At 42.3% G+C, this 16,199-nt stretch overlaps 1 protein-coding gene across 1 annotated transcript; it reads right to left on the bottom strand.

Annotated features, from left to right (window-relative positions):
* Nucleotides 1-1,828: 1,828 nt before the first annotated feature.
* Nucleotides 1,829-15,224, bottom strand: aco1 (aconitase 1, soluble). Its single transcript, XM_024373666.2, has 21 exons — nt 15,079-15,224; nt 13,253-13,393; nt 12,864-13,032; nt 12,509-12,646; nt 11,536-11,605; nt 11,184-11,367; nt 10,770-10,909; nt 10,313-10,484; nt 9,869-9,969; nt 8,359-8,475; nt 8,021-8,180; nt 7,617-7,752; nt 7,151-7,235; nt 6,801-6,957; nt 6,380-6,504; nt 6,030-6,134; nt 5,645-5,787; nt 5,212-5,359; nt 4,812-4,934; nt 3,932-4,117; nt 1,829-3,609 (listed from the first exon to the last, which is right to left on the bottom strand). The coding sequence occupies exons 2-21, from the start codon at nt 13,377-13,379 to the stop codon at nt 3,493-3,495; spliced, it is 2,703 nt and encodes a 900-aa protein (XP_024229434.1). The 5' UTR covers nt 13,380-13,393; nt 15,079-15,224; the 3' UTR covers nt 1,829-3,492.
* Nucleotides 15,225-16,199: the final 975 nt, after the last annotated feature.

The following is a 16,199-nucleotide window of genomic DNA, read 5'->3' as shown; positions in this document are numbered from 1 at the left end:
ATCCCACCATTCTCGGTAAACCTTGGACCCTGTCGTATGTGAGACACTGGAACTGGCGCACCTAGCACTGACAATCATACCACGTTCAAAGCTGCTAAGGTCACTGGTTTTTCCCCCATTCTAACTTTCAATAGAACAGTAACTGAATGCCTCGATGCCGGTTTGCCTGCTTCAGGCCTGCCAACCCTGTCCAACTTTTTAGAGTACCAGACACTCCTGCCGAATTGGGATTTTCTTCCCCAGCATGATTGTGCGCATGCTGTTTGTCTGGTCGCTAATCAACACAAAAAGCAAAATTATTTTGAAAACATAAGACTCAAAAACAAATGATCGCATCGACACAGGCCGCAAACTGGCTACACAAAGCTTAAGTAAGCTACCGCAAAGGGAATCTGAACTCTGTTCGCTAGAGGAGTCCGGTGTTTCAGCCTATGTAAAGGTGCCTATTGTATTTCTTTGCAGCGCATACATCATTTCAGATTTTCGAAATTGATAACATCTACAGAATCATTGCCTCTATAACTAATACCGGACACTAATTTATTCTTCATCGCACGTCTTCTAAACTCCCGACTCCATTTAATGCCAAGATGTTTATTTATTTTTTATTATACTTTTGTAATGCTTTTTGTGACGTGGATCATAATTACAGTTAATCTATCAGGTTGCGTGGAAAATACAACTATAATGGGACGCAGAATTAAATGTATATCAAACTCGCACAAATGCGACCAGTTATTTTTCGTATTTGTATTTCATTTCTTTCACTAGCAAATGCGAGTGAACTGCTGGCACTTTATAGGATGGACAATCAGTGGGCTATGTTTGTTAACGTAACTTTGAAACAATTAGTGTTTACCTTTCCACAAGACACGGAGTCGAAAAGGGATTTGTCAATGTGTTTACGTACAGCTGACAGTCGGCAAACTCAGCATCACAACAAACAGGAGGGGCAGACACTGGGTAAATACGTCGAATAATGACGTATTAATCTCCATGTGTTTTGCAGCTCGAAAATAGGGTTGTTAGATTCACTCTTTGGATTTTTTTTAGATATATAAAAATAAAAATCGGGCTCTATTCATTTCTGCGTACGTGGACAGATAACTGCGTGGTTGGTACACAAAATGCGTGCATGTTGGCAGATCTGCTGCTTTATTTAGCAAGATAGGCCACGTGACTCACGGTCTGTAGGAGCGAACCTTTTCGTGAACGGGGTGGTGTACCTAATGTCAACCTGCTCATAAGCACTATTCCAGCTCCAGTAGTTTAAAGGGATAGTACTCTCAAATTACACGAGTTTCTTTACCCTTCAGTAGCTTTAGAGATGTATAGTACCGTTTACACTAATTATTATTATTGAGAGCTGTAACCGCTGCACTGGTCATCTGTGTAGAACTAATAGTATTGTGAGTAATGGATACCTCCTGTACATTCTAAGTGTTATTTGACCTCAGTCTCAGTGGTAGCATGGCTGTATTCAAATGTACGTCCATGATGATGGTAGCAAGGCATAACTGGGTTTGAGGAATACAGAAGTTCTGTATAAAAAGACCAGTTATTGTTTTGTTATTCAAATATATGGTGCTAACTTTAATACAGCTGTGTGTGGGTTAGGGTTACTAAAATTACATTGATATTTGCACCATTTTAGACAGTTATTGTACAGATTGTATTTTCAAATTTCAGTTAAATGTAATTGTGTGTGCAATTCTTAATGTTATATTCCAAATCCAGTGGTCTTCATTGCATTTCTTTAAATACATTTTAAGAATAGGCTACAGTATGCTAGTAATGCACAATTATTGACAACAGTGCTGCATTTGAGTTATGTAGAAGTTAAAGTTTATTAGAGGCAAAAGAACCGCACACCTGTTTAGGCGATGTGCTGGCTAGCGGAGAATATACTTTGATGAAGACAGCTTGTCTGTCGAAACGTGGTTATTCAATTCTTGCATCCGATGTGCAGCTCTCCTTTTTTTCCAAAAACATTCCTGTCTAAAGTCATAAATGAATGTGTATTAAATTTGACAAATGTAGTCTTACTCTGCCCCTGAGCCATTTCATAACATGATAGGGGACAGCAATATGGTGGATATGTCCAGTTATTTGCGGAAAGAAAAACAGGAAGGACGAAGACTACCACTAGCCCGGGTGTGGCCTTGTAGCAGACTCCTTCTGCTAACCTTGGAAAAAATATACATTTTATCTATACCACAAACAAGTACCTTCTGAAAATAATCTCAAAGTAGGACTTCATTCTTATTGATAGAAACTATTTGGTCCATTAAACCCCAAGTGCTTAGAGAAAATATGAATTCTCACTTCATGCAGTTTGGAATTCATGATTATATTAATTTGATTTACTAGCCTCCCTGTCACACAGGCAACTGGGAATTAAGTCCAGCCACATTCACCAATAGGGTTGCACAATTCTGGTTGGTGGATTCTAACAGATTTCTGGAAACGTTGCAACCCTACTCACCAACAGTAGTAAGTACCCACTGTGACAAAATCATATAAGTCCTATTGCCAACATCAACAGGTTAAGAAAGAAAAGTGGATTTGTGAAACAAACAAGACTGAAATTAGTGATCTAGTAAAAACAGAGGCTGGATTTAAGAGACGAGGCATACGCACAATATACTGTTCCTCTCATAAAAGGCGAGGGTTAATGTCAACTTCACCATTTAAGGCAATTCAACTTAGGTACTCTAATTGCATTCTAATAAACTATGCTGGTCTCTTTTTCATAATACAAAGACAACACCCTCGTTGTCAGGAGTCGAAGCCAACCTATTACAGTGTCTGGGGTTAACACCTTATTACCTATACAGTGCACACATTTGTCACAAGTAGTGCACTATGAAGGGAATAGGGCTCCATTTCAGAAGCAGCCTATGTCTGCTTCACCACAGCAGCAGTTTATAATAAGACATGAAATCAACAAATACAACCCTGGTCGGAACAGATGACCATGACTGGCAGCTCTGAACCAACGATGATAACAACTGGACAAGACAGCTGACTTGGTTTGTGTGCATGGCTAGCTAATGTTAACATGGACGCTGACTAGGTTTGTGTGCATGGCTAGCTAATGTTAGCATGGACGGTGGGAGGGATGAGGGTGGGTGAACCACTGGTTTGGCAACAAAGAGGTAGGGTGGTTACATCATACGAGACCTGGGTTAAAAAAGTATTTGTTTTCTTTCAAACACTTTAGCTGGGCTTGATTAAGAAAGCAAAGACTATTTGAACCCAGGTGTACATCATACCAGTGTTAAATGTGTTGTGGGGTACTTTGACTCATTCCATCATTCCGACCTGCAATGGATCAAGTATGGAACCAATTAATGCACTAAAAACATAAGATTATGTAAACCAAATGTTAAAATCAAACAGAAACAGAGAGGGAGACTCAGCACGTTCTGTATCGCCATCTACACGGAGGATTTTCGTGTTCAGCGTGACTTGGTCCCAACGGCGTGCTCTCTAGTTCTCAGACATCTTGCGGATCATGTAGTTCAGGATGCCTCCGTTGTGGAAGTACGTCAGCTCCACGTCCGTGTCAAACCTCATCCTCACCTGGAATGTTTTGCCCGTGTCGAGCTGTGACGGAAGGGAAAAAGACAGCGGTAGGATATTAGGATTAACTGCTGTTGATGCCGCATGTTCCAGGAGTAAGCTACCCAGCTAAGTATACGTTTATTTAACACTTCAAAATAATAGTAAAATATGACCACATTACTATATACAAAGTATTGCCACAGAATCACAGTACAGAAAGTGAACAGAAACTACTAAGGTCCATTTGTTAGCTGTGCCATGAAAGGATCTAGAAACTCCTGCAAAATTGACCATATGAATGATTGGTAACCTTTCCTCAGTCCAGTATTTCCCATCCCATTTTATCATCAGCAGGCAGACCAACCTTAATGTCAACAATCATCCTGGGTGTTAGTGGCTCAGGGATGACCACGGTGTAGCGCTCGCGTCCTGTCAGCCCCAGGCTGTCTGCTGTGTCCCCAGCCAGGTACTCCAGAGGAATCACCCCCATGCCCACCAGGTTACTGCGGTGGATTCTCTCATAGCTCTCTGCCAGCACCGCCTTGATTCCCTGGGAGAGGGGCACAGAAGAGGGGTATCATAGGGGTATCCCTGCAGCCTGCCCTCCGAGAAACTCTTAATTATACATGACTGCCATGGCATCATCCAAGTGGGGGCTTCATTTTGGTAGTAGTGAAGGAGTAGCTAGCTACCTACTTACTACAGAGTCCATGGACTGCAATGGCTTAGCGAAAACTTCATCTGACTAAGTTATACTATGGAGAAGCCAGAAACAGTGAGACACCTTGATGAGACCGCGCTTCCTGCCTGCCTCTGGACTTTCTCTCCCAGCTTGACCACCTCCCTCAGATGACCACTCAAGCCATGAACTTTCTAATGACTGTCCATCTCATGTTTTGCTAAATGACTTGTGCTTTGAAGCTCTTTGAAAAGCGCTATACAGGTTGAATAAATTATTATTCAAGAGTCTTGCATCATCTAATTGTGTCTTTCTCATGGTGCCACCTGGTGTTTATGGCTTCTGTGTACATTGTCCCTACTTTGAATTGTATGTTTGTTCAAGAATGTGAAATAACAAATCCACACAGCTCACCAGAATCTTATCTTGGCTAATGGAAAGTATCATGCATTCAAATCCATTTTTTCCATACATTCTTCTAATCTACAACATCATACATCATCAAAAGGTAATGTAAAAAAAGATAACATATCAAAACACAGTTATGATAAGAGGAGAGACAGACCAGGAGGAAGGGACCTTTAGCGGCCCAGTCTCTCGAGCTGCCCGATCCGTACTCCTTCCCAGCCAGGATCATAAGGGGGAGGCCAGCCTGCTGGTAGCGCTCAGCAGCATCAAACACATCCAGCTGTAGAGAAACAGACAACCCAAGAATACACTGAATATTTACACATTGATTCAAGTGGACAACCAGAGTACATATAACAGCCATACAACAAGGAAACTGCAATATGCGGTCAAAATACAAACTCAAAACATACATGTATTGTAAGTTATTACATAAGCAACATTTTTTTAAACTCATCTGATAATGTAATAACTTTATACATAATCTGGTGACTAAAATTATCCAGAGAATTATTACATTACAGAGATTATTATTGCAAATTATTACAGGGCTTTACCGTTTCATCAGAAGGTAAGTGCAGGGTGCGCGGAGCCTGCTTGTTCAGGAACTTGTTGAAGAGACGGATGTTGGCGAACGTGCCCCGGGCCATCACAGCATCGTTGCCACGCCGAGATCCGTACGAGTTGAAGTCACGTGGGTTTAAACTGCCAGGGCAAAGGATAAGAGAAAGATTAAACCTTTGACCCTTCATATAACTTCACTCTATCATAAACATACTAAAAAACCCAGCGTTAAATTTCACACCATCATGCGGACCAAAAATGTATACTCTGCTGGTTGGGATATTTTCATTCCGCATGATCCTTTCCAGCACGGTTCCAGCCATGGGGGGGAAGAGTGTATTACCAGGCAAGTGCAGTACAGCTCAGCTCAGTAGTATAAAAAATACTATTAGTAATGTGAAATAGTGACTGCTTCCCATCTCTCACCCTCTGCTGGTCAGGTACCGTGCTGCAGGACTGGTTCGGGCGATGTTCCCAGCAGGAGAGATGTGGTCTGTGGTCACAGAGTCACCGAAGTTCAGCAGCACGTAGGCGTTAGTTATGGACTTGGGGGTCTGTAGTTCCTTGGTCTGAATGAATCACCGAAAGGTTAAGGAGATAGTTCTGCGGAATTGCATGAATGACAATGACTTCATAATATTAGCAGTTGGTAAAAGTGTCTAGGTGTGTATTGCAGTCTCTTCTTGTCCATAGGCTACCTGGAAACAAATATATAAATATGTACTTTCTCTGAACTATCCCTTTAACGTAATCTGAAATCCGAGGGGAAAGAACTCCGACATTACGACAGCATTAGGTTAGTGTGTTGTACCAGTCCATCGAAGAAGGGTGGGGACTTGATGTAGGTGGACTTGGGGTCCCAGGTGTACAGCTTGTCTGAGGGGGCGTTGAGGGCGTTCCAGCGTTCATTCACTTTCTGACAGGGCGGAACAAGGTAGAACAGTCCCATATCAAAACTACAAAGACAACAGCTCTTTACACTAATGTACTAACCAAAACCTTGAAAAAGTAACCTATTGACACACATTTTTACACTTTATGGCCTAGAGGCTGAAATGTTGAGGCATTAATTAACCCCCCCCCCACTAATCAACTTGTCTACACAATGAAACAAGGGGGAAAAAAATCATATACAATGAATATCCAAAGAGTTGAGTTTACCTCAATCTTCTCATAAACCTCTTTGAACATAGCAGGAATGACAAACTGTCTCTCCACAGCCTGGATCTCCTCCCGTGTGGGCCAGATGTCCCTGAGGAAAACCTCCTTCCCTTCGTTGTTCAGAGCTACACCATGAAACCAGAGGAGGCGAAAGAAAAACAGAAACCAGTGTCAGCACCGACAGCCCAATCTGTTTAAACGTCTTGAGAGCTCCAGGAACAGTGCATGTATGAACCAGTGAAGGCTAGTGTCACCTTAAAATTGGAGGATTTGGCTCATTGTAATGGGTGGAATTGAATGAATGGAACGGTACCACTCGATTCATTTAATTCCACCCATTACAGCCTCCACTGGTGTGAATGCTATATAGAAAAACTACAGAACCATTGACAATTCACGGCGTTGGTTTGAGGACACTCACCAATGGGCTCTGTATCAAAGTCAATCCTCACGGTTCCGGCGATAGCGTAGGCAATGACCAGCGGGGGAGAGGCCAGGTAATTGGCTCGTGTGTTGGGGTGGACACGCCCCTCAAAGTTCCTGTTACCTGATAGGATCCCAGCGGCTACTAGATCTCCCTGAAGGTAGAGGAACGTGTGAGGAGCTGTAGCCATTGACCATGCAGGGTTGTGTTCATTAGGCACCCAAAAGAAAACGTACTGAAATGGAGGGATTAAATGGACCACCCCCCAAAAAAATGGTGTTTTCCATTGCATGCGCTAATGAACACAGCCCAGGTGTGGGTGTAAAATGTTAAAAGTTAGTAGTTACCTGAGTAATGGCCTCCACCACAGGCTCTGGGAGGGGCCCACTGTTACCTATACATGTCATGCAGCCATAACCCACCACTTCAAACCTGACGGGGGGGAAAATAACATATACCGACAAAAAGGAAATTATAAACTGGGTGGTTCGAGCCCTGAATGCTGATTGGCTGAAAGCCATGGTATATCATGGGTATGATATTAGAAAAAAAAGTATCATGTTGGTAAGCAGTTTATAATAGCAATAAGGCACCTCAGCAGTTTGTGGTATATGGCCAATATACCACAGAGTTGCGCATAAGAACAGCCCTTAGCCGTGGTCTACTGGCCATATACCACACCTCCTCGGGCCTTATTGATTAAATACGTCACACTGTCATCCTGAAATGAAGGAGGATAAAGAAGCTAGGAAAGACTTTTGAGCTGAACCCCTCATTCTCCAGACAATTAGTCTTCAGGAAGGAGTGCCTTACCCGAGCTGGAAGAGGTAGTCCATGACGCCACTCTCCTTTAGGTAGTAGGTGACCACTCCGCTGCCGGGCGACAGGCTGGTCTTGATGTAGGGCTTCATGCTCAGACCAGCCTCGATGGCCTTCTTCGCCAGGAGACCTGAAAAGCAACGCAGAGCCAATTCAACCTTATTGACTAAGCAACTTCCCAGACATCAATCCAATTACAGCTGCTGATAGCTGGGGTGTGTTCATTGGGGCAAGTAACGGAAAACTTTGGAAATGTTTTTGCAGCAGAAAACAAAAGGATAACATTTATTTTTGGAGTCCAGGTAGTCCCTCTGTTTCCATCAATTTTGTCTGCTTGGTGTCTAACGAACACAACCCAGACAGCGCAGGGTATGAGGTATGGAGCGAGGGATACGTACCAGCCCCCAGCATAACAGAGGGGTTGCTGGTGTTGGTACAGCTGGTGATGGCAGCAATGACCACTGAGCCGTGGGAGAGGCTGTACTCCTTGTCATTGTATTGGAATGGAACCTTCACGTGGTAAAGCTCTGGAGTCACCTGGAAACCCTTGAAGCCTTGCTGCAATGGCACAAGTCCACAGTGTTAGAAAAGCTAGTGGGCTCACCTATAGGTTTTCTAACTCTGTGCACACCTCATACACACATGCAAATATTAAAAAGGGAAGGACTTGAGATAACAGGATGCTATTAGCATGTAGATACCAAAAAAGTCAGTGTTAAGCAGGTGTCGTCATTACCTTAGCTGCCAGACATGCCTCAAAGTCAGTCTTCATGTCCGACACAGCCACCCTGTCCTGAGGCCTCTTGGGACCACTGCAGCACGGAACCACGGTGCTCAGGTCCAGCTCATGCACCTGCATAGGATGGAGAGCGGAGGCGGCACAGAGGGAAAATCACAATGAGACCGAAAGCAAAAGGAGGAGATTAAAAGGGAGACTTGCCAATCATTTCACAGATACATTCCAGTCATACACTTGTCAAACTAAATGCATGCTCTTCAACCGATCGCTACCTGCACCTACCCGCCTGTCCAACATCACTACTCTGGACAGCTCTGACTTAGAATACATGGACAACTACAAATACTTAGGTGTCTGGTTAGACTGTAAACTCTCCTTCCAGACCCATATCAAACATCTCCAATCCAAAGTTAAATCTAGAATTGGCTTCCTATTTCGCAACAAAGCATCCTTCACTCATGCTGCCAAACATACCCTTGTAAAACTGACCATCCTACCAATCCTCGACTTTGGCGATGTCATTTACAAAATAGCCTCCAATACCCTACTCAACAAATTGGATGCAGTCTATCACAGTGCAATCCGTTTTGTCACCAAAGCCCCATATACTACCCACCATTGCGACCTGTACGCTCTCGTTGGCTGGCCCTCGCTTCATACTCGTCGCCAAACCCACTGGCTCCATGTCATCTACAAGACCCTGGTAGGTAAAGTCCCCCCTTATCTCAGCTCGCTGGTCACCATAGCATCTCCCACCTGTAGCACACGCTCCAGGCAGGTATATCTCTCTAGTCACACCCAAAACCAATTCTTTCTTTGGCCGCCTCTCCTTCCAGTTCTCTGCTGCCAATGACTGGAACGAACTACAAAAATCTCTGAAACTGGAAACACTTATCTCCCTCACTAGCTTTAAGCACCAACTGTCAGAGCAGCTCACAGATTACTGCACCTGTACATAGCCCACCTATAATTTAGCCCAAACAACTACCTCTTTCCCAACTGTATTTAATTTATTTATTTTGCTCCTTTGCACCCCATTATTTTTATTTCTACTTTGCACATTCTTCCATTGCAAAACTACCATTCCAGTGTTTTACTTGCTATATTGTATTTACTTTGCCACCATGGCCTTTTTTGCCTTTACCTCCCTTCTCCCTCATTTGCTCACATTGTATATAGACTTGTTTATAGTGTATTATTGACTGTATGTTTGTTTTACTCCATGTGTAACTCTGTGTCGTTGTATCTGTCGAACTGCTTTGCTTTATCTTGGCCAGGTCGCAATTGTAAATGAGAACTTGTTCTCAACTTGCCTACCTGGTTAAATAAAGGTGAAATAAAAAAATTAAAATTAAAAAATCATTTTCAAAACAGAATGACTTCCAAAAGTCACCATAGCTAGTCTAGCATGCCTGACAATCTTTAATCAAATACATCCAGAAACTACAAGTCCTAATTTCTAAATGACTAAAGGTGTTTGAAAAGGATCCACTGTGGAACAGAGTACCTGGGTGAAGTCAGGGTCCTGGGAGGAGTTGCTGTAGTCTCTGAACATGGCTACTGCTTTCAGATACCTGGTGATGTAATCCAGCTTCTCAGAATCTCTCCCTGGGCAGAGTGAGCAGGGGAAAGAGGAATGAGGAAAGAAAATGAAGAATCCAGACATGAAGTAAATTAGACTTTGCCAGTTACATCTACAGTTCCCTCAGGTTTTTAATACTACTATTATCAGCCCCGTTTTACATTTAAAATGTATTCAGAAAGGTTTTTGCCATTACAAAAGGAGAAAAATTACTCCGCTAAGTAGGTGGTGTAACATTCAAAGGCTGTTTGAAAGTTTGCAATTTTAAAAAAAGAGGCCAATGTAATATCTGTATTGCTTTCCATCTGAATCAGAAACATTGTAAATATAGACAAGTGCTGCTCATGTGCATTGGTGTGGATATCTCACCTGTCTGCTCCAGGTACTGAAGACTGATGTGGTCTACAGGGAAAAAAGCTGCAGTAGCGCCGTACTCTGGGCACATGTTGGCGATGGTGGCTCGATCGGCTATGGATAGCTGTGCCACACCTGGCCCGAAGAACTCCACAAACTTCCCCACGACGCCGACCTGGCGCAGGTGCTGTGGGTACAGAGGGGGATAATGGGACACTCAGACAAACAGTGTTTCTATGTGACATACACTGGTGAAATGAAATTGCTGCCACTGTTTATCTACAACTAATCTATTCAATACAACTTTATTTATCCCCTTATCAAATCAACACCATTCTCCAAACCAATAGCATTGATAGGGCTACTTTGCTGAATCCTTTCATGCCTTGAGCTACATTGATTAGATAGATTTGTCCAAAAGAGATGTCCATTGATAAAACAGTGGCAGTCGTGGAACCGTGTAACCAGTTACCTTAGTGACGGTGAGGACGATGTCGGTTGAGGTGATGAACTTGTTGGGGGTGCCCTGTAGCCTGTAGCCGATGACTTCGGGGAGCACCATGCTGATTGGCTGGCCCAGCATGACGGCCTCCGCCTCGATCCCGCCCACACCTACAACAAACATGTACGACAGGATTTATTCCAGCTCTGGGCACATTCCAGTAGCATGGCTAGATAGCTCATATTTTCTCAACTACATTTTGGGGTTTGGTTTATTGGTAGCTAAGTACTGTCCACTTGGAACAAAACGAAAAAAACTCCAGTAATTTGTAAATGCAGTAATTTTGTAAGTTGGGTGAACTATCCATTTTAACACCATTAGTAAAGATTTGAGTCAATCCCATGTATCTTTTTAACAGTGTACATAATCCAATCTAGTAATTACCCCAGCCCAGCACGCCCAGGCCGTCAATCATGGTGGTGTGGGAGTCGGTGCCCACCAGACTGTCAGGGTAGTAGTAGCCGTTCTGGTCAAACACCACCCTGGCCAGGTACTCCAGGTTGACCTGGTGCACTATCCCCGAACCGGGGGGAATGATACGCATGTTCTGGAATGCTTTGGAGCCCCACTGTGGAACGGGAGCGGGGATCAAGATCAATAGTTTATGGAGGCTTGTGGGTTTTATACATGATATTGTTATTGCTATGATTGAAAGAGGGCCATGTGTGTTGTAAAGTGTGTGGCCTTTATGAAAGGCTTGAGTTAAACTACAGGTTTTGCATGGTGGACAAAATACCTTTAAGAACTCAAATCGCTCTCTGTTTCTGTCAAACTCCAAGTCCTGGTTTTTCTGGAGGCTGTCAGACCTGGAAAAAGAAAAATATCAATTGACTCAATCTGAATTTCTTAAACACATAATCAGTAATCAGTTCTCATAAAAGTAAAACATCTAGGAAAGGAGTTGAAGAGTATTTCAGCAATCAAGATATGCAACTTTCAGAATAGAGAAATCTGTCCCGCTGGATGATTTTGGCATCATATGATGCAAAATGCATCATTGGGGCCTGATTTCTGTATTTTGAAAGTTACAGTACATATCTTGAAAACTTGATTGCTGACATGCTAAACATTTTGGAACTATATCAACAATTGACTACTGAAACAAATACCAAAATAAAACTCTAGCCAAAAGCTTTCTTTTAAGTTCCAGGTGAAAATTACACAAATGTCATAATGTACATCTCCTAATATGTTTACTTGAAAGTAGAATAAGCACAAAATTACAAATCTGTAAGAAACAGTGTATCAGCGTTGGGAATATTTTGCTTTATTAGGTTTACACCTCTCGGGACAAAATAGCAGTTAATATTTGCAACAATGTCAGCTTGGAGACTCACCTACATTGTGACCATGCTGTCATAATTTCAGCGTTATGCAACATTATGATGACTGGTGGTCAACAGAAGTGTCGAAATCTACAGGCTCCACTAAGTCTCTTAAGAGCAAAGTCCAACAAACAAGCTCACCCTACAGAACATTCCACTCTGTGCTTACACATCAGCCTGTGTTTGCTTCATAAATATGTCATAAAAGGTGTAATAATTCCTCCAGCAATTAGCCTGTGTAGCAGTATTTCACTGAAATGACCAGTATTCATAAACTTCTAATTCACAACAATTCCTCCTGAATGGAAATTCACTTAATGTTCAGCCCTACTTTAATTGACCCCCCCTCCCCACACACACACAAATCTGACCCCCCACACTTACTTCCTGTTGAAGTCCACCTGGATGGAATGATCAATGACAAGGTCCGCTGGACATACTGGGTTGATCTTCTCTGGATCTCCACCCAGCTTCTTCACAGCGTCGCGCATCGCAGCAAAGTCCACTACTGCAGGCACTCCACTGCAAGGGGAAAGAGACAGGCCACAAGTTATAATATAAATCCATTCACTATTCAAAGCAACCCCTTTAAAAAGGGAAAGAAAAGCCACCTCAATTTGGATACCTGCCCATCAGCTTTTCCCAGTTTACAATACAGATAGTACCACGGCATATTTTACCATTAAAGATTTCTTGTGAGCACACCTGCAGAATTGATACACCATGTGGTCTAACTCACGTGAAATCCTGCAGGATGACCCTGGCAGGTCTGAATGGCACCTCTACGCTTTGAGTCTGGGTCTGCTTCCAGTTCAGGATGCTCTCCACGTCTGACCGCTTCACCAGGAACCCATCACAGTTCCTCACAGCCGACTCAAGCAGCACACGGATGGAGAATGGCAGGCGGTCTTGTAGGAGGAGGGAAGCATTTCATATTAACCATCAGGTTTGAAGTTCAAAAATAGTGACAGTGCAATTAACTGAAATGTAATTCATGAATCAGAATAAATCTAGTTTGAGCATTTACTCAAATTAACTAAATGTCAGTACATTTCCAGAATGTAGCCTAGTACACCAACCATGCTCACCACCAATTGCCAAAGGGGTTATGGTACTTTGAGATCCTACCATATCTGGGGTCTCCAAGCTTTGAGAGGTTGTAGAACTTGTGGTCGGGGATGTTTGGGTCCAGAGCCTCAACTATGTGTGCAAAAGGATTACTCATGGCTGTAGACTTTCTCCCTCTCTCACACATACACCTGGGGTTACCTGGAGGAAACAATTCAAGGTTCAGTGTCAAAAACTAAAACAGTGGCAACTTCTTATGGATTGACATTAAGGGTTGCCCTATTGCCCAGGACAAGTGACCTGAGCAGTCACAAAAGTTGAGCCTGCTCCCGTGGTTGCCCCATTGCTCAGGTACTTTGTAATTTAAAAAAACATTTTCTCTTTAAAAAAACAACTTATAACAACCAAATGCAAAGAATTCCAGTATTCTGGAATTTTCTGGTTCCTCTCCTGTGCGTAGGTGAAAATCACTACTTACTGCTTTTTATCTTTTTACGGGAGAACCTGTTAGGTCAAGGAAGTTTCAGCACGGACAGACAGGGAAGTACGATTCCAGCTAAATGCTGGGTATAACAGACCTGTGAATTAGCCTAGTACAGTGTTCCAAAACACAATATTTCTGGAATACTACTATCCTCTGCTGCGTATTAAATTAGGCTAATCACTCAACAAGTGGAAAAAACTTGAGCATTGTTCAAACTGTGGTTTGAACTAATTCACTACCAATCCCTATCTAACATCCTTTTTATACTCAGGAAAATGCAACCAAATAGCCTACAAATTGTGCTTGATAGGAATAGGCTAGAAGTATTAGCATAAGCCTATTGCCTAAAAATGAAGATTCTCTGCCAAGGTTGAACAGACAGTGAAATCCGCAAACAACAGCCTCTATGAATGTGTAATCAGAAGTCAAACAGAGTATTTGTGATGTAAGGGTATCCAAGGTTAATACGTGTCCCCATATTTATCTGTGTCAAAGGGGATACTTCTGATAAGAAAGTGCATCTTTGTAGCACCCTTGTGACTTTGAGGACAAATGGAATTGAAGGGAACGTTAAAAAAAAATAACAGTCAACTCATGATGACCTAAGATTGCCTTGTGCCGCAATGTACTCTCGCAACTTTCCAAGTACTGCCCTGTTACAGTATCCATTAGCAAATAACCAGATTTTGAAATATAACTCTACATTCTCCATTGTGCAGAACTCCCGGGGCATACATTTTCTCAAGTAAGCGTATGTTAAAATGTTCGTGTGAATGTTAGAGTTGTTAACTAAATGGTTAGCCCAAGATATATCCTAGTAGTGTCTGGAGCAGGTCATTTTTATTTTATTAGAATGGGAAATAGAATGAGATTCTATTATGGGTTGGATTTTACAGGGGGGTGTTAGGCCTGTTATTTGTTACACGATATCTAAGACAGTCATACTAGCCTGAGAAGTTGATAAAGCTAGCTTTGAGGCAATCAGGAAATAGTATCCGACTAAACTCAACTTCAAGATAGTAGCTTAACCCATTGGGACCAAGATTGGGTCCTGAACTGACAGTCTCCCACACCAGACACTTGCTAACAACAACAGGCTTTGTGCGGTTCTAGTGTTAAACATGATAATATAGAGAGCGAGATGAGACATTTAGGGATTTCTAACAGCGGCTAACTAGAACTATACCTACGCCTGGCTAAATTAGTTAGTTACTGTAGCTAGCTAGTTGACTTAGCTAGCTGGCTAGCGTATCTTGCTAGCTTTGAATAGCAATCAACGTCACCGGTTACTAACCAGTTATGCTGAGTCACAGCACTTGCCCTTAATAACTTTAAATACAGTACATTTACTTTGAAAGCATGGTGAAGATTACAAATAATTGCAAAAAACAGTCACACATACCACTTCTTCTCTTTACAGTTGAAGCGAAGCTAATGTTTATTTTTTATTTTTTGTTCTGGTCGCTAGCTTGTCGGACGCGATGACGTATATAAGCCCTGAATTGCTAACGCTATGTATTGGCCATTGAGAGGCTTTGAAGGCAAGGGTCGGTCATATGACACTCCCTATTAGGAGCAGTCCGCCATAGGAACTAATGAATGGAATTCTACAGTATTTCAATTAAATGTTTCAAGGACAAAATTACATGTATTTAAGTATTTTTGTTGTTGTTGTAGTGGGGACAGAAACATTAGTACTCTCTAAAAAATACGTTAAGGGAAATGTTTTATATATTTGTATGTTTAGCTTGCATAATATCATTTAAAATTATGCATTAAAGTGTCTGTAATAGAATAAACGTGTCAAAAACTAATGTAGACATGAATATATGCATTTCTATATTTTCCTAAATATTTTTTACAACAGTGGGGGAGTTGGCTTCAACACAGCTCCCCCCAACAGTCATCTCGTGTAAAATATATGAATTATTGGTCCAAAGCTCCAAGACCTAAGTCCACTGATAAGTCCTAGCAGTGAGGGAGTGAGTGACTGACATTTTTTTTTCTTCTTCTGAATGGTTAATAATATGGTTGATAACATCTTCTTCAAATAATGTTGATAGGCAGGTGTTTTTTCTGACCGATCACTGCTTAGAATCCAATACATGTGAATGTGTCAACAAGCCTAAACCCTACTGATTCTTCATTAATGTGTGTAAAAAAAAAGGCTGTCCTGCTCCCCTCCTCTCTACCTACATTTCCCTCACAGTCCCGTCAGTTTCCCTTGAGTGCCGTTAGTTTGGCTGTTTAGCCTACCTTAGTTATCCACCACCCATCATAGCCCTGCCATTCCCAACCAATCAGAGCACATGGAAAGGCACATCAGGACACTGCACCCACCCACTCAGGTCAGTGTTATCGTTGTCCGAAGAAAGAAGACACACATTTCTGAGGACTATTTGTATTGTGGACAGTAACAAGAATACCTGAAAGCATCAGCATTGTTCTGACTAGACATCCTGTGGAGGGTCAGAACCCAAATCAGTCAGCATAATTGTATTAGTGGGTGAGGGCATTCACAGC

This window comes from Oncorhynchus tshawytscha, linkage group LG15 (genome assembly GCF_018296145.1).
Source record: "Oncorhynchus tshawytscha isolate Ot180627B linkage group LG15, Otsh_v2.0, whole genome shotgun sequence".
NCBI lineage: Eukaryota > Metazoa > Chordata > Actinopteri > Salmoniformes > Salmonidae > Oncorhynchus > Oncorhynchus tshawytscha.
The sequence above is the reverse complement of the archived record's forward strand: the minus strand, read 5'-3'. Positions and strand labels throughout refer to the sequence as shown.

What these genes read in the sequence shown, in the direction of transcription:
- aco1 (XM_024373666.2), bottom strand. Translation starts at nt 13,379, where the DNA reads ATGTGTGAGAGAGGGAGAAAGTCTACAGCCATGAGTAATCCTTTTGCA. An exon ending in CTCTGTTATGCTGGGGGCTG is followed by an intron (nt 7,753 to 8,020) that starts GTACGTATCCCT and finishes GTTGCTTTTCAG; the next exon opens with GTCTCCTGGCGAAGAAGGCC. An exon ending in CACCCTTCTTCGATGGACTG is followed by an intron (nt 5,788 to 6,029) that starts GTACAACACACT and finishes TGATTCATTCAG; the next exon opens with ACCAAGGAACTACAGACCCC.